Raw genomic sequence first — 25,039 nt, 5'->3', positions numbered from 1 at the left:
GGCTAATATCTTTTTACCTTTAGCTGGTAAGGCAGTTATTCGCCACTGAAAGATGAGTGACCTGTTACAAGGTGAAGGGTATAGAAAGGTGTAGATGAGAAATAATTCGAGGACTTTACGATACACAGAGAACTGAGACTCGTACTAGTGAGCCTTTTAGTTTGAGATGAAAATGCTTTTCTGAACCAGGAGCTCAAAAACCACCAGAACTCAAAACTGGTAACAACAAACCACCTCTCAACACTGGTAACTTTATTTTGCTTTAATTACCAATCTCCATCTCCTAAGGTCATCATGTTTGCTTCTTTGACATAGTGTTTATAAAACGGATGCATGCTCATTGCTTGTGCACATCCATACACAAGTGCCCTAATAAATTTTTCAAATTTCAAGACTTCATGCAGTGATGCCACATGATTGGTGTTTCAATGCACTCGCTGATTCCGACCATGAGAAAGGCAAGCGCGTCCAGAAAGATGAGGTAGACCAACTCTTTACTCTTCAGGACGATATCGATGACAAAATATGAAAGGGCTTGATTGAAAACAATTTTCTGGTGCAACACATGATGAACATATGAGAAAACCTTATATAATTAATAAAATTGAGAATTCTTTATACAAAATCATATATATTATGTACATCCATATAACACTACTACCCAGCCTGAATTTGTCCGGTGCCAATTGGCATTTTTTTCTTTCTTTCTTTCTGGTTGCTAACATCAAGAAATTTGTACGGAAGAACAGATTTGGATTGTGACTAAAGATATTGGTAGGTGGAAGAACCTACCTTTAACTGCTTTTACCATTTGTAAAATGAGACTATTCAAATCAAATAGCAAAGTTGGAATTTACAATGACAGTACATTACATACAACACATGAACAGGCCGGAGCCGGGGAATACTTCCTCATCTTGCTGATTTACCATCCCTGCTGAGGTTCTCCCAGCTGATCTCCTGTGCGCATTCCCCACACACAGTTGTGCAACCGGCTTTAGTTCCCTGGCTCCTAAGGGTTAGCAAATGTGAAAGGTTGGTGCATTTTCGCTGTAACAAGCGGTTCCTTGAAATACCCCTGGTTTGAAAGTCCGTGCTCTCTGGTGCATGTGAGCAGGCGATGCTAACAGTTGGCTTCTGATCAAATGATGACTCATCCATGGGAACTCTCTGTGAAATACCCTCTGCTGCAGGCGGGCAGGTGCTAGCAACAGTTGGCTTCCGCTCAAATGACGACTCATCCACAGAATGTCTTTGGATTTCCTCCCACTCTAGAGTTCTCCGGAATACTTCCCATGCCATGTCCTGCTCCTCCTTAGATAGTTTTTCATCCTCATTTTCTTGCAGAAGTGTTTCATGTTCATGATAATTTGCAATCCACCTGAATGAAGTATTATGCACTCAACTTAGAGGGAGAGGGTTTGATCTCCATGAGTACAAAAAGAATATGCAATTCCACAACAATTCGTAAGTGGTTTAGGCAGTATTGCCTGTAGACAGACGCAGGATTTAGAATCCAATGTGCGCCCAAATGTTAAGACTGGCAGGAACTAAACAAATAGTAGTAAGAACTAGAGAAACTTGAAAGTTCAATATGCACCCTGCACATATTAGCTCCCATGTTGGTACAACACAAGAAAAAAGCATGCAGCCAAGAAAGCGATACTTCAGTAATAATTAGATGACAACAACTCGGAAGTTGCACCAAAGGAAGATAAATTGATAGTTTGATACATATGCACTACATTGTTCTGATTGAAACATTTCAAATTAAACATCGACTACAATAATAAGCATGGAGTTGCTGACAGAATTAACTCGATTTCGAAACAATGACCAATTTATAGCAATAAGCTTAATGAACTAGAACTTTGATCTACAAAGGCCCAAACAAACGAAAACACCCCACCCCACATTGTCACTCATTGAAATCCTAACCTATCCTGTGGTGGCAGGGAATATCTTTACGTGACATACTACAGATTTAAGATATCTTGACACTAAGGGTGCAACTCGGGTTGGCCTGGATTAACATTTTACACTGCTTAGGGTTTGGGGTTTGGACCGGGCCGGCCCAAGTTGCACCCCTACATGACACAGCACAAGAGACTTTAAAACCCCAGAAAGGGGCAGAGTAATAATAGGTTCTTTTTTTTCTTTGAAATTCTACTTCATCAATAGATAATCAGGACTACCCCCAGGAATTGGCAAGGGCTGATAATCCCAGAGGATAGCAAGGATTGAATTCAAGGGAGTTTGAAAGAAAAATTAGCTGGAAAGAAGTTTGAAAGCAGATGAAAGGATGACGTTTTTTCCCTGACTAAGATCAGGGTCCAGGCCCAACATTTAATTGAACATTGAGGGAAACTTCAGGTTTTTAATTGACTTCTAAGATTCTGTAATCAACAACTAAGGAAACAATGCTGCATTTATGGCATCAATCCCAAGAAATATGGGGCTGCTGAATCTTCCATCTCAGTCATGGAGTGTTTAAGATAACTTTCAAGGTTCTCAGATGGGTGTTTTAGTGGGAGGGGGTGGTAAATACAAGCAGAGCATGCTTACCAAAGGCAGGTAAATTGTAGATATCATTGTGGCAATTGATGTGTGGAAGAATGAAAAATAATTGTCTTGGCAATGGTATTTTGGTAAACTGTCTTGAAAAGATTGATAATAATTGTTTTTTAATAGCAGTCAAGTCCATTTCAAGGGCTTCTGTCGATTATCAGAGAGAGGACAGAAAGTGTGAAGTTCCTCCTTAGGTATCATGTGAGAATGATTCCCAGAGAAGTAGAAGGTTTGCTAAACCGAAAAACCTAGAAGTTTCAATGTCTTAGGTATCAATGCAAGAATATTATAGTGTTCGCCTGATGTTGGCCAATTTACTACCTGTCATGTTTACCTTTGGGTTGTGGGAGTAGCTTGGCCTAGATCACTACAAACAGTCTCTTTAATAAGATAAATTCATGAAGAATAATAAACTTCAAAACAAGTCCTAAATCTGGAGTTCGCATGGAACCAGAGAAGGCAGAATGAGTACAGGCAGAATGAGTACACAAGTAGGAGATAAAGATCTGAATATTGAGATGGAGTTCAAACAGCAATACACATGGAGACAATTCTTGAAGGCTGAAGCAAAAATATTTGCTGCTCAAGAAAACCAGAATGCAAGGTAAAATATCGTTGAAGATGAGGGAGATGAAGAAAGCCATGGTAATACTGGTAGGGGCTGATGTAGTTGAATGGCTTCGAGGTTGTCTGGATGGGGCACTAACTGCTAACAGAAATGCAGAGTGGAGAAGCTCGAAGGAAGGGAATAATAGGAGATACACAGCAGAGAGAAGTAATGCTAAAGGCAGGTTTTTGGCTGTATTGGAAGTGTTCAGTGAAAGCAAGAAACAGTTAGTCTGCTTGCCTGAAGGAAAAAAAGGTGTAATATGAGAGGAGATTAGATGCATCTTGCAGGAGTTTCTGAAAGTGCAGAAGGAAGAGAAGTCTCCAGAAGTAGAAAGCTATACTTCTGAGAAAGAAACGGGGGTCAACTTGGTAGTGAACGGCCTAGGTATTGGGAAGCTAACCTGCGGAATAGACTTGCTGGAGGATGAAGTGGAAGTAAGTGCATTGAACTTCCAGTTAACAAAGGAAACAATCACAGTTACAAGATGGTCCCCTAGCTCAAACTTGAAGGACTTAGAATTGATGGATGGAATTACAGTCAGAATTGTTGGACTGCCTTTCCACCTAAGAAAGAGGTGTTTGAGTCCATTGCTTCGTTATGTAAGGCCCGACTTGATGATGTTTTCATCTTAGATCTTCGATCAGCAGCCATTAGACTGAGCGGAGTTAAGCCTCATGAAATCCCAAGGAAAATTGAAGTCTTTGCCAACAACTGCTTCTACACAGTTTGGCTTCTATCCTCCATTGAAGCTAGCTTGTGGAGAGAATCCAGAAGGGAGGAGGAAGAGAAGGTAGAGGAAGATTATCTAGGTGACCATCATAGACTAGCCAATTTCAAATTGGCAGGGTCTTACACGTTTTTGGAAGGTCCGAAAAAAGAAGGTCTTAGGAGAGACACCAAAGAGGAGAAAGAAGCTGATTGAGGTGGATAAGCTCAGGTGTGGAGTGGACTATGATAAAGGTGGCACCAGAAGGAAGGGAAGGAAATTGGATTAGGTAGGGGTTGTTTTTAAGGTTTGATTTCATGATGAAGATAATCAGTTGGAATGTAAGAGGTTTGGGGAGTTCAAGGAAAAGAAGAGTGATTAGACATTGTGCTAATCCAAGAATCAAAGCTATTCGAAGTAGATAGGAGATGGGTTAGGAGTGTCTCGGCTTCTAGAGGACTAAGCTAGACTTTTGCACAATCTTGGGGGGTCTCAAGGGGAATTCTCTAACAATCTGGAAAAATGAAGAGTTGGATTGCTCCGAGGAATTAATTGGTAGCTTCATGGTTACAACACAATTTAGGAGACAGGATGGGTTGGAATGGGCACTAACAAATGTTTATGGTCCAAATTTGTACAGAGAAAGGGAGGAGCTTTGGCAGGAGCTTGCAGCTATAAGGGGACTATAGGAGGGTTCGTGGATTTTTGGTGGTGATTTTAAGCATGAGGAAGTTCAACCACTTTTTGGACTCCTTTGAGTTAAAGGAGTTGCCAATGCTACAAGCTAATTTCACTTGATCTAACTTTCAAGAAGAGCCCCTCTGCTGCAAGTTAGATAGATTCCTTCTCTTGTCAGGTTGGGAGGAATTTTGGAGAGGGATGGCTGTAAGAGCTCTGCCTAGAACTACGTCAGATCATTGCCCAATTAGACTGTCACAAGAAAGATTGGGAGGTCCACGTCTGTTTAGATTTGAAAATATGTGGCTGCTCCACCCGGAATTTAAAAGGGAAGTAAAAGATTGGTGGGACGAGGACCACGCAACTTTTAGATGGAAAGGTTATAGATTTTATAAGAAGCTACGAAAGCTGAAAGCTATGATTAAAGATTGGAATAAAGAGGAATTCGGTAGAGTTGAAGAAAAAAATGAGACCATCAATAAAAGGATTCAAGATTTAGACCTAGTGGAAGCTTGTGGAAGTACAAGGGCAGTAGAGAGGGAGGAGAGATGGAGGTTAAAAGTTGAACTAGAGGAATTCCTTAGAAGAGATGAAACAAGCTGGAGACAGAAATCAAGATGCAAATGGCTGGAAGAAGAGGATGGTAATACAAGATTTTTTTATAACTTGGCAAGTGGAAGGAAAAGGAAGAATGTGATAGAAAGTCTGAATTGGAATGGAGAAGTGCTTACTGGTGAAGAGGATATTGCAAGAGCCCTAGTTGAGCATTTTAAATCCATCTTTCACAGCCCCAGTAGTGTGAGAAAGCCTCTAGTTGATTTTGAATGGAAGATGGGTGACAAAGAATTGATGGAGTCCTTGGAAAGACCTTTTGAGAGTCAAGAGATAAAAGTGGCCCTTTTTCTCTATGGATAGGTCAAAAGTGAAAAGCCCCGGGTCCAAATGGCTTTACAACATCCTTTTATTAAGATTGTTGGGACATTTTAAGGGAGGACTTGATGGAGGTATTCTCAGTATTCTTTGAAAGAGGGAAAAGTAATTCGGGTGCAAATGCGACTTTTTTAGTTTTGATCCCTAAGAAGGTGGGTGCATGCCATGTTAAGGATTTTAGGCCCATAAGCTTGATTGGGAGCATGTATAAGTTAATTTCCAAAGTTCTTGCCTTGAGGATTAAAAAAGTACTCCCATCTTTAAAATCATCGAACCAAGGGGGTTTCGTAGCAGGGAGACAAATCATTGATCAAATCCTTATTGCTAATGAGTGTGTGGATTATAGGAAAAGAAAAGTTGGAAAGGGCTTGATTTGTAAACTTGACCTAGAAAAAGCCTATGACTTGGTAGATTGGGACTTCTTGTTGGATGTTTTGAAAAACAAAGGTTTTGGAGAGAGGTGGTGTAACTGGATTAAAGGTTGTATAACTACTTGCCACTATTCCATACTTGTTAACGATGTAGCTAGAGATTTCTTTCATGCTAAGAGAGGTCTCAAACAAGCAGACCCTTTGCCCCCCTTCCTTTTGAGTGTTGATAACTAGGGCTGACTCAAGAAATTTAATCAAGGGTTGGAGAATTGGGACACACCAAGTGATAGTCACAAACATACAATATGCAGATGATATCATCCTTTTTTGTGAAGGGGAACCAGAGGAAATGGAGAATTTGAAGCTCTTAGTGACACACTTCGAGAGGGTTTCTAACTTGAAAATTGATTGGAATAAGAGCTGTGTAGCAGGATTAAACCAGCAAGAAGGAGAGGAGATACCTGTGGCAAAATCTCTAGGTTGTGGGGTAAGTGATTGGCCTATGGTTTATTTGGGTTTACCCTTTAGGGGGAAACCCTATATTAGAGAGTTTTTGGCACCTAGTTTTGGAAGATTCACAAAGAAACTAGTACGATGGAAGAGAAATTACATCTCACTAGGGGGCAGAATCACTCTAATCAAGTTTACTTTGGCCAACCTACCAGTTTATTTCTTGTCCACTTTCAAGCTTCCTGTGAAGATAGCAAGTCAAATTGAAAAGTTGATGAGGGATTTTCTTTGGGAACCGAGTGACTCAAAAAAGGATCACCTAGTGAAGTGGGAAGTTGTCACTAGGAGGCAAGAGGATGGAGGCTAAGGTATTGGTAATATTAGATTAAGGAACCTAGCCTTGTTAGGAAAGTGGTTATGGAGATTTCCCTTAGAGCAGGAGAGTTTGTGGCATAAAGTGGTCGTGAACATTCATGGTTTGGCAGTAAATGGATGGGATGCTGGCGTCAACCCCAAGGCCTCACCACTCCCCTTGGAAAGTAATCGTTGGAGTCCTACCTTCTTTTCAACCTTTCACAAGTTATGTAAGGTATCCTCTCTCTCCTCTTCTCTAACATTGGGAGGGACCCCTAGCATCACTTCCTAGGATCCAATGATTGAAAACAAGATGGACTCACTTTCAGCAAAACCTATTTGTTTTAACCTCCTCTTGTACGTTCTATCAGTGTTGAGCATTCTTTAAGTAATTTCCTTTGGGATGGGGTGGGAAGAGAGGGAGGGGTAGGAATGAGCCGCTTCTCTACTCTTGAAAAATGAACATGGTTGTTATCATTTGAAAACATTTCTTATTTGCAAAAATCATGGGTTAAAATCTATGGATGGGAGAGCAAACTATAACTGTATCAAATTTTAACCGATGTCTGAGAAGTTATTCTCTCTCGCTACTCCACAGTCATTCCACTTTGACATGGGTAAAACAGTGGCAATCATATCAGTTTCCAACTCCAGTGGCAATCATATCGGCTCAAGCCTAAACCTAACCTGAACTTCCCAACCCAACTCAACACAACACTTTGGGTTGGGTTTGGGCTAACCTGGTTCAAGTTGCATCCTACCCTTGAACCACACCATGATGTCTGACCCTACCAAAGGATGGAATACCATTCTTAGGAGCTAGCAGTAGATAGTGGATAGATTCTCATCATTATCATCCAGCCTTGTCCCAACTATATGGGGTGGTCACTCCCACCACCAAACAAAATATAGTTCAATGGCTGTATCATGAGCAATCCAGGTAGCTCAGGTGTTAATGGAGTTCTCAGAAATCACTGAGATGCTATCATGACTATTTTCTAATCCTATTGGTTATGGAAAGTCATGCAGGGCTGGACTGAATGCAGCACTTATTGACTAACGTTAGGGAGAGACAATATAGTGGTAGAAAGGGACTAAAACAGGTGATCAGAAATCAACAGTTTTGGGGGAACACGAATGCATTATTGAAAAGTTTTTGAGGTTATTTACAAAAAAAAAAAGGGAAAGAAAGAAAAGTTTCTGAGTTAGGTAGTATCTGCTAGCATGAAACTCTAGGAGGGCTTGGCTCATCTTTCATTTTTCTACAAGTAATAAAATCTGTCATGTTACCAAACAGAAAGAAAAAGGTAACCAAGGTACTAGACACTTGTGGCAATCAATTCAGCAAGCTAAAGACTTGATCAATCAGATAAACATCCTCTTCAGATGCGTAGCAAGATCAGATAATTACTTAGCTAATTCACTAGCAAGGGGAGGGCCAGCTTGACTGATTTGTACAAGGGACTTAATCCCAGAAAGCATATTTTTTGTATTTTGGTTTCTTGATTGTATTTTAGACTTGGAGTAGTCTGGCATTTTGAATCTATCTCTTGCTCCTTGAACTAGTCTGATCGCATTCTCATTATTATCAATGAAGTTATCAATCAAAAGAAAATCGATTAACAGTAATAGCAATAAAACATGTAAGAAAAAAGGATAACCAAGTCAGAGGAGCAGGACAAGTAATTGAGTGGGAAAAATAATGTCAGCCTCATAAATCATCCAGAAGTTGATGAATATACCGTGGATGGTGCCTGCTAAGTAAGCTTTCCATCAACTTGTCAGAGGAGCAACTCTCATTGGGCAATTTCTGCTTCAGTATGCTCCCAATTCCAACTTCTTGGTTAGAATGTATACTCTTTTGTTCCTGATCTGGAACTAAATCTGGATTTTCCTCATCACCAAAATCAAAGAGGTGCAGCACCTCCTCCTTAGACATGGTTCTATGTATTTGTTGTCTATCAACAACCCTTGCAGCAAGACCTTCCTTGGTCACCTGTTTAAAGTAAACTCTACATAAAAATCAACTCAGGCCGAATATCTAATATTAGCTTTTACATTTTATGAATGACTAAAGGCTTTAGAGGGGCATTTGCTCCAAAAAAATTAAAACCTGGTAGAATAATGAAACACCATGAATGAACCATTTAATTAAATTCTTGGCTTATTACCTGGCGCTTATATATCTTTTCTTCCATTGTTCCATGTGCCATCAACCGGTAAGCATAAACTGGTTTCTTCTGGCCATACCTACAAGCATGGAATAGAAACTAAGGATAAAATAACATGCAAAAGAAGGAAACTTGTCTCCTATAGAAACCAAATTTTATCTCTTACCTCCAAACTCGGTAAATAGCCTGAAGATCATAAGTTGGATTCCATGAGCCATCAACTATGACCACACGATTAGCGGCATGAAGATTAATGCCCAGGGATCCAGCTCGGGTTGATATCAAAGTGCATTTCACCCTCTTATTCGAGGGCTCATTGAACCTCTCTACCAGCTTTTGCCTTTCAGAGCCTTCAGTACTCCCATCTAGCCTATTTAGCACATTAAGTTAAATAGTGTTACAATAACAAGGAGATTAAGAAATGCTTATTGTTAACTGTCAACAAAATTCCATTCGTATCTATCATTTTCTTTTTCAAAATTTATTTAGTAAAGATTTCATTCAACAAAATGACAGTGAAATAGACAGTTTTAAGATAGGAAGACTGCAAAGGATTTTGCGGAACCTAGGTTGCTGAATAACATATTACATCATCTTATATAATGGTCGACATCAAAGTTGTCAAGGCAACATCCAGACAACAAGGTGATGTTGGAAGGTCACCTCATCCAAACAACTACATGTTTTTGTATGAGGTGCCACATAATATTTTTATATTTTTCATTTGATGGTATTTATAATATTACAATAGATATTATTATACTACACTACTCTTTTTTTTTTTACAATTCTTATACTAGTTTCTTTTCTTTCTTATTTATCTTCTCATAAATATGTTGATTTTCTATGTTTTGAAATAAGGTTTGTACTTTCACGAAGATTACAGTCTCTATTAGTTAAAGGTTACTGTTGAATACTATGAAAGCTAGGGACCAACCTAAGATTTATATTTATTTAAAAAAAAAAAAGAAAAGCAAACTCCCACCTAGGAAACAAGGCACCCTCCCCCCCCCTCTCACCTAGCTTTTCCTCGGTTGCATGAAAACCATTCTTGATACATGTACAATTAGAAACATAATCTAATCAATTACAAACAAAAGCCCAATTATGTGTACCATATAGAAAAATGTGAGCCTAAAATATACTCATAATTGATAAACATAAAACTACACCAGTATAAATTATATAATCAATTATCATGGATAACCAATAAAAAGTCATAATCTAATCAATTACAAACATAAGCCCAATTATGTGTACCATAGAGAAAAATGTGTGAGCCTAAAATATACTCATAATAGATAAACATAAAATTATACCAGTATAAATTATATAACCGATTATCATGGATAACCAATAAAAAGTCATCACAATAAGAGTGACTAAAAGCTCAGTAGAACATAGGAGTAATCTCTTGCAGCTGATCAGGATTTAACACACCCCTAAAAATAAGAAAACAAAAGAAATAAAAAAGCAGCCAGACAGGAAACATTCTTCATACATGTTTATATGCAAATCACATACAAACAGAACAAAAGAAGAAATAGAGAACAAAGTGAAGAAAATAAGTTGGGGTCATGGTTTAAAATGTCAACATATTTCCATTTCCATTTCCATGGGTACCAACACAAAATATAACTGGAATTGGCACATTCCCTAGCAAAAACTACTGGTGCTATGTGGAGAAGTGCACAAGGTAGAATTATAACATGATGAGTTGGCAACAGCATTGTGGATATGTGAATTAGCAATATTATCAGGCACCTAATGGAGATGACAACCACTTTGAGACAAGTTGAAGTTCTTTTTTGGATTTGATGGTAAATCTTAATTTTGTTTGTTTAATAAACTATTTGCTTGATCTTTATAATTATTCACATACTGCAACATTTCTGACATATTACCTATATTTGGATGACCAAGATTTCGACTAACATTCATTTCCACAATGTTTACAATTTTTACAATATCCCCATACAACATTTCTGACATATTACCTATATTTGGATGACCAAATTTTCTGACATATTACCAAAATTTCCACATATTACCTATATGTGGGGCTAAACTCCACATTCATTGCTTTAGTTCCCAAGAAAAGTGAGAAAAGCCACCCAAAGGACTACAGGCCAATCAGTCTAGTTAACAGCCTTTATAAAATCATCACGAAGGTGCTATCAATTAGAATCAGAAAGGTGCTACCATCTATCATCTCGAACAATCAAGGAGCTTTTGTGAGGGGGGGGCGAATAACAGATCAGATACTAGTAGCAAATGAGAGTTTAGAGGATTACAAGAGATCCAAGAGAAGAGGAGTGGTCTGCAAACTAGATCTGGAAAAGGCTTATGATATGGTTGATTGGTCCTCTCTATTGGAGGTGATGATGAATTTTGGGTTTGGAGATATCTGGTGCCATTGGGTGATGGGATGCATTAAGGATTGTCATTATTCTATCTTGGTGAACGGGACAATGGTAGGCAAAGAGACCCTCTATCCCCCTTTTTGTTCACATTGGTAGCTGAAGTGCTGGGGGTTTGATATCTAAAGCAGACTCTAGGGAGCTTATAAGGGTGGAGAGTTGGAAGGAATAATGTACCACTTACACATCTACAATTTGCAGATGATACGATTCTGTTTTGCGAAGGTGGGGATGTCAATTGGATTAAAATTTTGGAACTCTCTATACAACTCTTTGAACATATGTCAAATCTTAGGATGAACTTTGAAAAAAAGTTGTATAGTTGGAGTCAATATGGGGGAAGGGGAGATGGGAGAGTTTGCAGATATTTTGGGATGTGCAGTGTCTAATTAGTCGTTAAACTACCTGGGCTTACCTTTGGGAGATAATCCTCAGAGAGATGATTTTTGGGCCCCTATTGTGGAGAGATTTGAAAAGAGGCTGGCCAACTAGAAAAGAAATTATTTGTCCCTTGGAGGGAGAATCACCCTAATTAGGTCTACGTTGGCTAACCTTCCTATATATATTTTATGTCAGTTTTTAGGATACCGGTGAAGGTGGACAATAGATTGGAAAAGCTAATGAGGGACTTCCTGTGGGAGCTGGAGGAGGAGAAGAGGGACCATAGGGTCAAATGGGAGGTGGTTTGTAGAGCTAAAAAGGAGGGAGGGTTGGGTATTGGTAATATTAGGACTAGGAACCCGGCACTACTAGGAAAATGGTTATGGAGATTCTCACTGGAGAAAGATAGGTTGTGGGTTAAGGTGGTGGGAAGTATACATGGACTGGCAAATAATGGTTGGGATTCAGGAATTCTAGCAACGACTACAAGAGCTTCCCCTTGGAGAGTCATTCAAGCCATCTTGCCTTTATTCTCTCCATGGATCAGGTATGACTTGCAGTCTGGTAACCTTATCAAATTCTGGGAACAAGTTTGGGTTGGGGACTCCCCTCTGAAAGATCAATTTCCAGGCCTTTTTGCTTTGTCCTCCCTCAAGAATGAACCAATTTCCTCCTTTATTGTTCCTTCTAATTCACCCTTTGGGTTTGGTTGGAATCTAAGCTTGAGAAGAGGTGTTAGGGACACAGAATTTGCCTGTACCATAGCCTTAATTTCTATCCTTCAAGGGGTCTTTATTGAGCCATCTAAAGCAGATAGAAAAATCTAGACACTCACTCACTCGGGCTCCTATACTTGTGCCTCCTTTTTCAAAGCACTGTTACCCTCTCATCCTGCTAGTTGTTCCTTCCCTATTAAAGAAGTGTGGTGTCGACCTATACCTCCTAAGGTTGGGAGTTTTTGTTGGGAAGCCTTCCTGGGAAGAGTTAATACAAGGGATCTACTCCAAAGGCAAAGGCCTAACAGTTGCTTGTCTCCTCATTGGTGTGTTCTCTGCAAGTGACGACGAGTCTGGATATCACTTGCTAATTTCTTGTAGGTTTGTTAAAGCTATTTGGGTATGGTTTACTTCTTTGTTTGGATGCAGGTGGACCCCCCCCCCTTGAATGTTCCAAGCTTGTTTTCTTCTATGCCTAATTGGCCAACTAAAAGGGCTAAAATCATGTGGAGGTGTGGTAGAGCTGCAATCTGTTGGACAGTGTGGGAGGAGAGGAACTCAAGGATCTTCTCAAGTAAAGCGAGTATTCACATTGGAATGACACAATGGTTGAGAACACTGGAGCTGTTCAAAATGTTCTTAGTTGATGAGCTGTTACGAAATTGGAAGGAGATTGTAAATTCAGGCTTATGTAGAAAGTTATCAAAAGCTTGCTGGAGTCCTCCACCTATTGAATTCACCAAACTGAATTTTGATGGTAGCAGCATAGGCAACCTAGGGCCTTCTGGAATTGGAAGTGTGATAAGGGATGGAACAAGAAACTTGTTAGCCATGTACTCTCGGCCAATTGGGATGGGAGACTCATTGAGGGCTGAGATTCTTGGAGCTATTGAAGGGACTCAAAGGGTCAAGGAAATGAAGATCAAAAAGGTGGTTATAGAAGGTGATTCTGCAATGGTGGTTCTTGGCAGTGTAGCCGGCCAGAGATAGGTGGAAGAGGAGAGAAGAGAAGAGAAGAGAAGAGAAAAGAGAGAGTTTGCAATGCAACAGTACTGGCGGCGCCAGTGTTTATTTAATATATATAGGGCGACAGAAATAACAAGGGAAAAGACCCTTGTGCCCTTGAGTACAATAACAGACATAACAGAAATAAAAAACGAAATAAAAAAAAAACACTTTAATTAGACAAACAGGCCCTAACAACTGCAACTAAGTTATTCTAACATTATTCCAACACTCCCCCTCAAGTTGGAGCAAAGATGTCAATCATGCCCAACTTGTCACACAAATATTTGTGCCGCACATGATGAAGACATTTGGTGAAGATATCTGCAAGTTGCTCTTCCGAGTTGACATATGGTGTGCACACTTCTCCACTTTCAAGTTTCTCTCTGATAAAATGTTTGTCCACTTCAATGTGTTTCGTCCTATCATGCAGAACTGGATTAGCAGCAATATTGATAGCTGCTTTATTGTCACAGTAGAGTGAAGTAGGATTGTTTACTTCAAAACCCAGTTCACCTAACAGATTTCTTATCAACATGATTTCCGCAACCCCATGAGCCATCGCCCTATATTCTGCTTCAGCACTGGATCTAGCCACCACACTTTGTTTTTTGCTTCTCCATGTGACAAGGTTTCCTCCTACAAAGGCACAATAACCACTGGTGGACTTTCAGTCATTGACTGCTCCTGCCCAATCTGCATCAGTATATACTTCCACTTTTAAGTGACTGTGTTTCTGGAACAACAAACCAGCCCCAGGAAACTTCTTGAGATATCTCAAGATCCTCTCTGCAGCTTCAAAGTGAGTTGTCATCGGGCTGTGCATGAATTGACTAAGGACACCCACTACATAGGCAATATCAGGCCTGGTCATAGACAAATACAGAAGTCTCCCCACAAGTCTCTGGAACATCTTTACATCTTTCAAAAACTCTCCCTGACTGTCTCCTAGATGGTGATTAGGTTCAATAGGTGAATCAGATGGTTTTACCCCCAACTTGCCTGTATCTTCTAGTAGATCTAGTACATACTTCCGTTGGGAAATAAAGATGCCCTTGTGAGAGCGGGCAACTTCAATTCCAAGGAAGTATCGTAAGGAGCCTAGATCCTTCACCTCAAATTTAGTGGCTAAGAATTTTTTTAGTCTCTGGATTTCAGCCTCCCAATCTCCTGTGATCACTATGTCATCCACATACACAATAAGAGCTGCAATTTTACCTTCACCTCTTTTTACAAACAAGGTATGATCTGATTGGCATTGTTTGAATCCCATTTGTTGGACTACATGGAACTTACTAAACCAAGCCCGAGGTGATTGTTTCAATCCATATAGGGACTTTTTCAACCTGCACACCTTTTGTTCACTGCCTCTGGCACAGAACCCTGGGGTTGGGTCATGTACACCTCCTCTTCCATGTCACCATTCAAGAAGGCATTCTTGATGTCCAATTGATGAAGATCCCAGTCAAGATTTGCTGCCAAGGAAAGGAGAACCCGGATGGAGTTCATCTTCGCTACAGGGGCAAAAGTCTCTGCATAGTCCACTCCATATACCTGTGTGAAGCCTCTTGCTACCAGTCTAGCCTTGTACCTTTCAATAGTTCCATCGGCTTTGTGTTTCACTGTGAAAACCACTTGCACCCCACCGGCTACTTCCCCTCAGGAAGATCTACCAACTCCCACGTACCATTTTTATGTAAGGCATCAATTTCTTCCTGCATTGCATCTGTCCATTCAGGTTTTGACAAAGCTTCTGCCACGGTCTTAGGGATGGGAACACTGTCCACAGAGGAGAGGAAGGCACGGTATGAGGGTGAAACATGCTCATAGGACACAAAGTTAGAGATAGGATGATTAGTGGTACAAGATCTAACACCCTTTCTCTTAGCAATAGGAATATTAAGATCATTGGGGACATGTGAATCAACATTTAAAGGAGCAATGGGAGCAAGTGTACCTGGCTGATGAGACGGATTTGCCTCGGGTGAATCCGATGATGTTGGTTGCATAGTGTCCGGCTCCACGGCTGTTGAACTCTACTGGCTCTTATGACGATGATGGAAAACCCGAAACGGAGGAGGATCGGGTAAAGGAGGTAGTTGAATCTGAGTCGTCGCCTGTTTCTCCTCAACCCTACTCTCCCCCCGAGGAGAAACCGAGAAGAACGGTTGACTCTCAAAGAATGAGACATCAATGGAAACATAGTACTTATGGGCAATGGGATCATAGCAACGATACCCCTTTTGAGATGAGGGATAACCAAGAAAAACACAAGGAATAGCCCGAGGGTCAAGTTTACCACGAGTAGGTGATAGGTTGTGGACAAAACGACACCCAAAGACACGCATCGGAATGGTGGACAGCGGGGCTGTAGGGAACAGGAGCTGATGTGGGGCCTTATACTCTAGTAGCCGAGAGGGCATGCGATTGATGATATATGTCGCACACAATACTGCATCCATCCAGAACTGTTTCGGCACATTCATATGAATCAGCAAGCCACGAGCAACTTCGAGTAGATGACGATTTTTTCGTTCAGCCACACCATTTTGTTGGGGTGTCCTGGCACAAGAGCTTCGCTGAAGTGATCCACTCGAAGCAAAGAACTTCGTGAGATCACTATGGAAATATTCCTTTGCATTGTCCGACTGGAAAATATGAATTTCCGTTTGGAACTGAGTGAACACCATGCGTTGGAAATCTTTCACAATTTGTGGCACTTCATCTCGAGATCGCATAGGATAAACCCAAGTGTATCGAGAATAATCATCAATCAACGTAACAAAATACTTATAGCCAGCCGCAGTAGGTAGAGTAACAGGGCCCCAAACATCAGAATAAACAATTATGAAATGGAAATTCAGATCTTTTATTTCTTAAAGGTAAAGAGCTTCTACAATGCTTACTCAACTGACAAGTTTGACACTACAATTGACTCACTGACAAGGACTCAAAAATCTTTGGGAACATAACTTTTAACGACTCAAAAGAAAGATGACCTAAATGACTATGCCATAAATAGGCCTGACTCTCACTCGCCGAACTTGTGGACTCAGTCGCCACTAGACCAGCATTATTCTCCAACACGTAGAGACCATCCACCATGCTTCCTCTACCAATTGTCTTCCCCGAGGTCAAATCCTGAAACACACATGAAGACGGAAAAAAGGTGACTGAGCAATTCAAAGAGTGAGTAATACTACTAATGGACAACAAATTAATAGGTAATTTCGGAACATGCAGGACATTTGGTAGATTAGCTGAGTTATACCTTCTTTGATTCTGCTGGCCTAGTTTCTTGCCCTGATCTGGTGCTGACTTCTTACCCAAATCCTGTGCCCATTTAGGTTTTCCATGGAGATCCCAGCATGTATCTTTAGTGTGTCGTGTCTTCTGGCAGTGAGTGCACCAAAGCTTGCTTTTATCTTCTGTTTTTTTCTGAGTGTCACCCCTTTTAAAAACACCTCCGACATTTGTATCTAAATTTCCCCGGACCGCTAGGGCAACTGACTCCCCTTCCACACCATTCATCACACTTCTTCTGCTTTCTTCTGACTGCACCAAGGCATACACCTCCTGGACTGATGGCAAGTCTTTACTACCCAAGATCTGTACCCTGATGGACTCATATGACTGATTCAGTCCTAGGAGAAAGGCAAACACACGTTGCTGTGATACAAGTGACTTATAGGATTTTGCATCTTCATCACACTTCCAATTCACATTCTGATAGTGATCAAGTTCTTTCCATATTGATGTCAAATCAGAATAGTACATCGAGAGACTCCTCTCCCCTTGCTTGCAAGTAGAAGATTCTGCTTGTAGTTGATATATCTTGGCATAGTGTCTCTGTTCTGAATAAGTGGACTTCGCTTGTTCCCATATCTCACAAGCAGTTTCAGCCCACATAAAGGTCTTCCTTACTTGTGGCAGCATTGAAACCAAGAGCCAAGACATCACCATACTGTTCTCTTGGTCCCACCTATCATGCTCAGCACTTCCATACTTCGGTTCCTTTACTCTCCCATTGATGTATCCTATTCGCCCCCTAGCAGTGATGTAGAGTTTTATCCCCCTAGACCACTCAAGGTAATTCAGACCATCAAAGGGAATGACAGCCATGGGAAAGCTCATATCCATTCCCCCACTCACTCCATTGTGGCTCCCTAAGATTTCTGAAGTAGCAGAATTCTCAGTCGACATGGTCAAGCAGTTACTCAGTCCCACACACCGGATTTAGGACCCCTCCTTACTCCACAAAGCAATGCTCCACTCAGTTCACACCCACACACTAGGGTTTACCAACCAGATTGTGCACAAACCGTACCAAATTCTGGACAAAACTGAGGTAATAATCGGCAGTTTCAGACCTGCCTATCAGAATTCTAGAATGGCTAACAGCCACTAATCAGCAGGAGAGATCCTTCTTGCTTATAGTCAACTCAAACCATTGAGAAGACAGGTCAGCATTGACCTACAGTTGTCTTAACACATCAACAGGATCACACCATCCAAGACAACTAGGGTTACACAGGTTCGATAGCATTCAGCCGCCCCAGATTCATAGGGTTTTCACTCGGCCCATGATCGATCTTCTCTTGACAGTAGGGTTGATCGGTCTGCTCTCTTTTAATCAGTATTCCTGCTCTGATACCATCTTGGCAGTGTAGCCGGCCAGAGATAGGTGGAAGAGGAGAGAAGAGAAGAGAAGAGAAGAGAAGAGAAGAGAAAAGAGAGAGTTTGCAATGCAACAGTACTGGCGGCGCCAGTGTTTATTTAACAGACATAACAGAAATAACAAGGGAAAAGACCCTTGTGCCCCTAAGTACAATAACAAACATAACAGAAATAAAAAACGAAATAAAAAAACACTTTAATTAGACAAACAGGCCCTAACAACTGCAACTAAGTTATTCTAGCATTATTCCAACAGTGGTGAAATGGCTAACAGAGGACAGTGCTATGATGTGGAAATACAGCAATGAAAAGAGGAAATATAAATGGTTAACCAGGGACATGGAAATTCAATGTAATTGGATTAAGAGAAGTGCAAATGCATTGGCTGACGGTATAGCTAGGCAAGGGGTAAATAGAGACATTATTCTGGGCTGTTCTGTAATCACTACAAAATCAGAAAGTTCTTGGGTAACTGGAGTTAAGACTTTTTAGCTCCATCCCATTGTAATCTTGTTTTTATCATTAATAAAATTTCACTGTTACTGATAAAAAAAGAATTCCACTAACATTGATATTTTAAACCTTGATTGGGATGACTTCAGTAAGGCCCTTACAACTAGGTCATCAAACCAGTGTAGTTAAGGTGGGTGGGTAACACCCAAGTAGTTTTGAATAAGATTTGTAGAGAGACTGGGACGAATGGGCCCTAGTACTTGTCTTTTATTAAGCAATGTCTGTTTATGTTTTATTATGTTAATGGGCCTTTTTCTCTATGGGCCTGTTAACTTCTTTTTTGTTTCTTTTAAGTGATTGATGAACGGACCACCCACTTAAGGACAGAGTTGTAATTAATCTCAGTTAAGATGAAATAAAAGGATTAGAGAAAGAGGAGAGAAGATCATTGAACTCTCTTCTCCAGTTCTCCTTTCTCTTCTTCTTCTGCATCTTCTTCTTCCTTTCTGCTGTAATCATCTTTTTTTTTCCTTTTCTGATTGCTGTAATCAAAATTTAATCATCAGATTTACATCTGGATTAAGAGTCCAAATTTCTAGTTCTGCATACTCTCCTATAAACCGAAAATGAGTTAAACACAGTCATATCAGGGGAGCATAATCAGTTAAATCCCCTATTAAGATGTTAACATCTATACCACTCACCCAGTTGGTCACCTTGGCAATGAGCCTCCTGCAAAGTATCGATAAAGGTAATAAGCAAAATTGTGCATCGTGCGGTTCACAATTTTAAGTTTCTAGAATTGAGCCAGCACATCTTTAGGATGGGTACTAACCTTCAAAAGTAGCCACATGTCCTAACTCCTAATATTTAGTGTCTCAGTGAGTTCAAAAACCAATATGTATCGTACAAAACACACTGATACATATCAATAAATTGAACCCTGCACCCAACTACATGTCTCAAGAACAGGACTGGAAAGTGGGCTGCTGAGATTGGTAGTTCCAAGCTCTACTTATTTTGTCTAGGGCCGAGAAGTTCAGCAATAATCTTAGCACAGTTTCATAAATAACTCTAGCAAAATATATGAACTCTAAAATTATTTATCCTACTAACTTTAACAAAAATAAAATAATGTTAAAAATAATAAATACAAAGAATAATCATTTGATTATAAGAACTACCAAATCAACGAATTTTAAAGGGGGAGCATTTGGTTCATATCAGGGAACCAGAAAGGCAAGCAATTCCCATTGTACAAGTTCCTCCAATCATCTCCAGACATTGAAACATTCAATTATACTGTAGAACCATCTTTTGCTTTTAATATATTAAAAGTTGAAAGAAATTCTCATAAAGTCAAGTATATGCTCAAGTTATAAGAGAAATTCAGATAGTTAAAAATTCCATCTGATTGCCTTGACTTTTGGTGTAGGAGTCCTAGGTTTTCAAGTTCAGTGCTGAACTCTGATCTTCTGAACATGCATCTTATAGCAACTTACTGAGAGCCCAGACCAGACAGACACAAAACCAGCCATCCACATGTTACTCTTAACAATTGACTAGACAATAAAATTCCACAGGAAGCATTGTAGTAATTTATACACACCTATACCAGTCTTTTCCTTGTTTCCAGTATTTTCCTTCTCTGCCATTCCGTGGTAATTTTGACAGGTAGCGCTCAATGAGGTCTAGAGTTGTCAAGCTCTGGCTAAAAACCAATGCCTTATCACCTTCTGCAGAACTCATTGATAAAATATCAAGTAGAAGAACCATTTTTCCGCTGTAATCAACCTCTCTGTAGTTCTTCTCATGAAGAAGGTTCTTCCACCAATCCTGGGAAGATAACAAAATAGTAAATATGTCCAGTATAATTAACAAATTACCGACCTATATATTAAAACAAACAATGTAAGAGAGCAGGGCAGTTAACAGCACAATCAACATTTACTTTAAGACGGATTTTAAAATGTCAAGTTAATAAATAAACAAGATACATTAAATAGTACTTCACATAAATCACATTATCAATGGAGTAGCAATGAACTAGGAATAGTTAATAGGACTAACTCATCAATATATGCATGGAACCATGCATGATTAATCAAGTAATCACTGCAGATTCAACCAAATATGAAGAGTTAATAGCAATAGCACATAAATATCAGCATGAACCAATGCATAATAAGTTATATACCAAAAAAAAACAAGACAAAATAAGTTGCTCAAACCTCATGAATAAAACCGTTATCACTTTTTCGAGGTGCACAGTCAGTCTTGATCCTCTGCTTCTCTGTTCAAAACATGAAAAAAAAAAAAAAAGATTATTACCTCACTGATTATCCAACCACAAAAAAATGAAATAAAAAAGTATATCCTATACAAGCATCATGAATGCATGAAAAGGATGAACACTTCATTCCCAGTTTCATCTGAAAGGGAGTTTTTTTCACATTCTAGAACTTTTTGCATAAAGTGCTATTTCTAGTTACAAATTGTAACTTAAAATTTTATTATTGACAAAAGGAAAATCCTAATCAAGCCAAAACCATAGAGATTGGAAACTATACAGCAAACATAAAGAAAGCATAGAGATTGAGACAATAAAGGCACAAAGAACAACCCAAGAAAAAAGGACCAATGGAGAAAACCTTTTTCTTTTCAGTTTCTTTTTTGTGGAAAACTATATTTATGAGTTACCATTCATGTCACTATTCACTACCTTTATGAAAAGGACCAAAACTTACCACCCCTATACCTACTGGGGCCTTCAATGCTAAAATGAAATTAATAATCAAAATAGAAAAAATAAATAAAAGAAAGGCACACTTTCTACTTATAAAGAAATCATCTCCCTTATAAAGTTTCCCCAAATTCATTACAAAGACAGGTCTTCACATCATTTAAATTCTAGGAAAAAAATCGGCATTACATTGGAGAAGGGGGGATACACACCTTCTAAGTTCTTAGGTCGAAAAGCTCAAGACCTTCGATTCAAGTTTGAGATGCTTGTTGGATTTTCAAAAACAGAAGGCCAATCTTTTATTGACACTTCAGTTGCTCCAGAGCCTACTGAATTACCTTTGCTCTCATAATATTAATTATAACAACTGACTTTGAATTGATGGTAATGCTACAATAACCTCCTCCTTATGGCTGCAATCAGATTGAATCAAGTCGAATATAGACCGATCTAAATTTGATTCATTTATGTTTGAATTCGAATTGGAACTTATCCATCAGATTCAAATCAAATTCAGGTTGCAATCGGATATTTAATAGTATTAATAAATTAAACTAGAAATGCTAAAAATATTATATATTATTAATAAAAAGAACTAAAAATGACTTGTATAAACTTGAACTTATCTAGTAAAAATGAAGCACTTAAACCAACTTTACTGATAGATACAATATCAATTTTAAGTTTATATGAGCAAATATATTTAAATCGAATTGAAACGGGTATTACAGATTGAATAGGGGTAGATGCATATTCAATTCAATTAGAAATGGAAGGTTTTAGCACCATCTTTTTTAATCAAGCACAATTACTTGCATTTGACTAAGCTGAATTTCCATTTCACCTCTTCTCAACCTGCATAGACACCCATGCAAAAATTGAAGAACTTCTACAAGGACAAGAACTAGATGTGAACTAAATGTGAAATCAAGTCAAGGATAAGAGTCATAAGACTCAATAACATAATTTTAGCACCATCTTTTCGGAAATTCTCCAAATCCATGCTACTACACCTTAATTTTAAATGCATATGTACATCCCAGAACAGTAAGTCCTGGCGAAGATAACGGAAGCTACCCTTCTACACTTCCCTCTCTAAAAGCGCATTTCTTCCAACAATTCACTTGCCTAAGTTGACAGCAAATAATATTTCCTTTTTTTTATTTTTGAAGTGGTAAGTGGTAACTACATTCACTTGTCAAAACAATGACAATTAATTACTATTTCACTCATCATGTTTAAGCATCATAAGTAAAAGTAGTTAGGTATTAAATGATTTAATAGAAGAGTTTATTATGCAATCTGTCACTGTCCGTACATTAAATTTTCACAACGGTTCACTTGTCTATACATTCTTTTTTTTTTTCAAAAGCACTCTAAATGAGCAAATGTATCAGTTTGAAGCTTTTTCTTTGCCCCTACAAACCACAATTTACCAAAAGCATATTAATCTTGCTAAGCATCGGCAAAACATGATGTATACCTTTATCAACTAAAGTCTACCATCTAATATATGGGGGCTTAGTATCAGTATAATAATAAGAGGCATGAAAATGTCCAAAATACCCATGCAATTACTTTTGACCAAAATGTTCGTTTTCCAAATTCTCTCTTCATATGAGTCCTACCCCAAACCCTTCCAATCTCTTTTTCTGAAATTGAATTATTTTTCAAATTTGCTCTTCATGTCAATCACTCAAAGGTAAAGCTGCAACTGTAAATTCTCTTTTTTGTTGTTTCTAAAGTTTGTATTGTTTTTTCTTTTTCTGTACAGTCCAGCATTAATATTAATTGCATGGGTCTTTTGGACATTTTCATGCCTCTTTTTAGAGGATTCTAAGAGAGGGGGTCTACTAGCAGCTATGTTAGAAAGTTCAGGAGAGGTGACTGCAATTACCAAACTTAAGGGGATGTTTTAGCAACAGTCCAAAACTTGAGGGGAGGTTCCAGCAATTTACCCTTTTTATATTTCAATATATTATACTTCGCATAGAGTGTGCACCATAAATGATTGAAGTGGCCAATAATGGAATGACCAACAATCTCACATTAGATCATAAAAAAAAAACACTACATGAAAGCACTATTATATACTGCAATAGGCATTCCCCCCCCCCCCAAAAAAAAGAAAAAAACGATCCAGTAACAGTTGAACCTAACCTATCTCATGAAACAGTGCAATAAACTGCACTGGGATAGATTTTCATGCATTCAATAAACAAAAACAAGTTACAAGTAGATACCTCCAACTTGCATTTCACGGTCAATGTTATCGTCACTGGAGCTGTCATCAACAAGAAAATTCTCAACAGCATCTTCACGCCTTAAGTAGTCTCTATGTTCTTTTGTCATCTGTAAAAGCCCAGGATGGTTCCATATCTAACAGTAAAAGTGCATATTTTCATTAGTTATCAAATCGTAAAGAAAGAAGATTAGCCAGGCTGTTAAAACTATTACAGTAAAAACAACTTCAAAATTTTAAAAGGATCTTACCTGAGCCAGTGCCTGATACCCAGTAAAAAAACATCTTGTCCTTATTTTTTCACTAGAAACCTTGTCATTTGTGAACCCATGCACATCTAGAAATCTTTTATATAACTTCCTCTGTAACGGTGACAGCTTCACAGCAATTACAAACACAGTTTTAGGGGGTAAGTCCTTCTTTACCACATTCATGTCCATCCGTTGGACAAATCCTTTTAACTGTTCATAAAGAATATGTGACCTCTGGTTCATAATCTTAACATCATCAGTGGTAGAATTAGTATGTTGACCATTCTCTATTGGATTCTGGAACCTGCACATCGAATTACATGATCAAAAGGAAACAAACCATTCAAGAATCTGTAAAATGTCATCCAACATGAAAAGCAGGGAACTGAAGATAGGAGAACAGGAAAAGGGTCACCAAAGTACCAACCAAAGTCTTACCGGTTCCTAAACTCGTGGCTGCTACCAAGAAATCCTTCTCTTACAAAATCAACCATCTGCCACATACAAAATAGAGGTGAAAACGCAATATAAGAAACTTGTATATCAATTCAAAATTTTGGTACAAGTATAGAATGTCCTTACACAATAATATTCCATTAAATTATTTTGTAGAGGTGATCCTGTTAATGCAATCCTCCTCTGGCACTTCACTTGCTTCAACGCTTGGGTAATATCAGCTCTAGTATTCTTGATCATATGGGCCTCATCACAAACAAGTATATCAGGTCCATCCTGTTAAAGTAAATCAAACTTTCAACAAAGTATACTAAACATTACACATGAGAAAAAATGCTTTCAAGGATGAAAATGAAAAAAGAGAGAGAGAAAGCAAACACATATATGGTAATATCCAAGGAAAAGAGGAAAATTTAATTATCAGCACTTTTTTTATCAGCAAAAGAAATTAATTTTATTAATGGGTAGTAAAAGTAACATCAGATTGGGTATCCATTCACCCGAAAATATAGAAAGAAACAATGTCCATATAACTAATTTACAGTAGAGCCAAAAGAGATTAGTTTTATTAATGGGCGGTAAAAGTAACAACAGATTGGGTTTCCATTGTAACTAGAAGTGATCTGAGAAATGGCCACTTTTGAATCTCCTTCAACTTCCAGATTTCTAAAATTCGATTGCTTAGCAAGTTTATGCCTTGTAATAGTGCCATTAGTTCAGCCTTTAATGAGTCTCTTTCTCCAATAGGTCCTGAGTACATAGCCAGCATCTTACTAGAAGAGTCTCTAAACAAACCACCAATGCCTGTCATCCCTAGGTTTCCTATAGAGCTCCCATCAAAATTTAACTTTATCTTA

General features: G+C 38.8%; 1 protein-coding gene across 10 annotated transcripts in view; it reads right to left on the bottom strand.

Annotated features, from left to right (window-relative positions):
- Nucleotides 1-575: 575 nt before the first annotated feature.
- Nucleotides 576-25,039, bottom strand: part of ATRX (P-loop containing nucleoside triphosphate hydrolases superfamily protein) — a 106,071-nt gene continuing 81,607 nt past the window's right edge. For 9 of the 10 annotated variants that reach the window (XM_088958307.1, XM_088958315.1, XM_088958370.1 and 6 more), the window contains 10 exons: nucleotides 24,309-24,458; nucleotides 24,165-24,220; nucleotides 23,727-24,030; nucleotides 23,477-23,612; nucleotides 20,722-20,783; nucleotides 20,100-20,326; nucleotides 9,005-9,208; nucleotides 8,839-8,917; nucleotides 8,410-8,663; nucleotides 576-1,381 (listed from right to left, as the gene is read on the bottom strand). In XM_088958307.1, coding sequence (XP_088814433.1) covers nucleotides 913-1,381; nucleotides 8,410-8,663; nucleotides 8,839-8,917; nucleotides 9,005-9,208; nucleotides 20,100-20,326; nucleotides 20,722-20,783; nucleotides 23,477-23,612; nucleotides 23,727-24,030; nucleotides 24,165-24,220; nucleotides 24,309-24,458 — 1,941 coding nt within the window. In that variant the 3' untranslated portion in view covers nucleotides 576-912. Of the gene's footprint in view, nucleotides 1,382-8,409; nucleotides 8,680-8,838; nucleotides 8,918-9,004; nucleotides 9,209-20,099; nucleotides 20,327-20,721; nucleotides 20,784-23,476; nucleotides 23,613-23,726; nucleotides 24,031-24,164; nucleotides 24,221-24,308; nucleotides 24,459-25,039 lie in introns of all 10 variants that reach the window. The other variant, XR_016103371.1, reaches the window with a different exon arrangement.

This window comes from Nelumbo lutea, chromosome 1, assembly GCF_056320005.1.
Source record: "Nelumbo lutea isolate HS-2025 chromosome 1, American lotus-T2T, whole genome shotgun sequence".
Lineage (NCBI taxonomy): Eukaryota > Viridiplantae > Streptophyta > Magnoliopsida > Proteales > Nelumbonaceae > Nelumbo > Nelumbo lutea.
The sequence above is the reverse complement of the archived record's forward strand: the minus strand, read 5'-3'. Positions and strand labels throughout refer to the sequence as shown.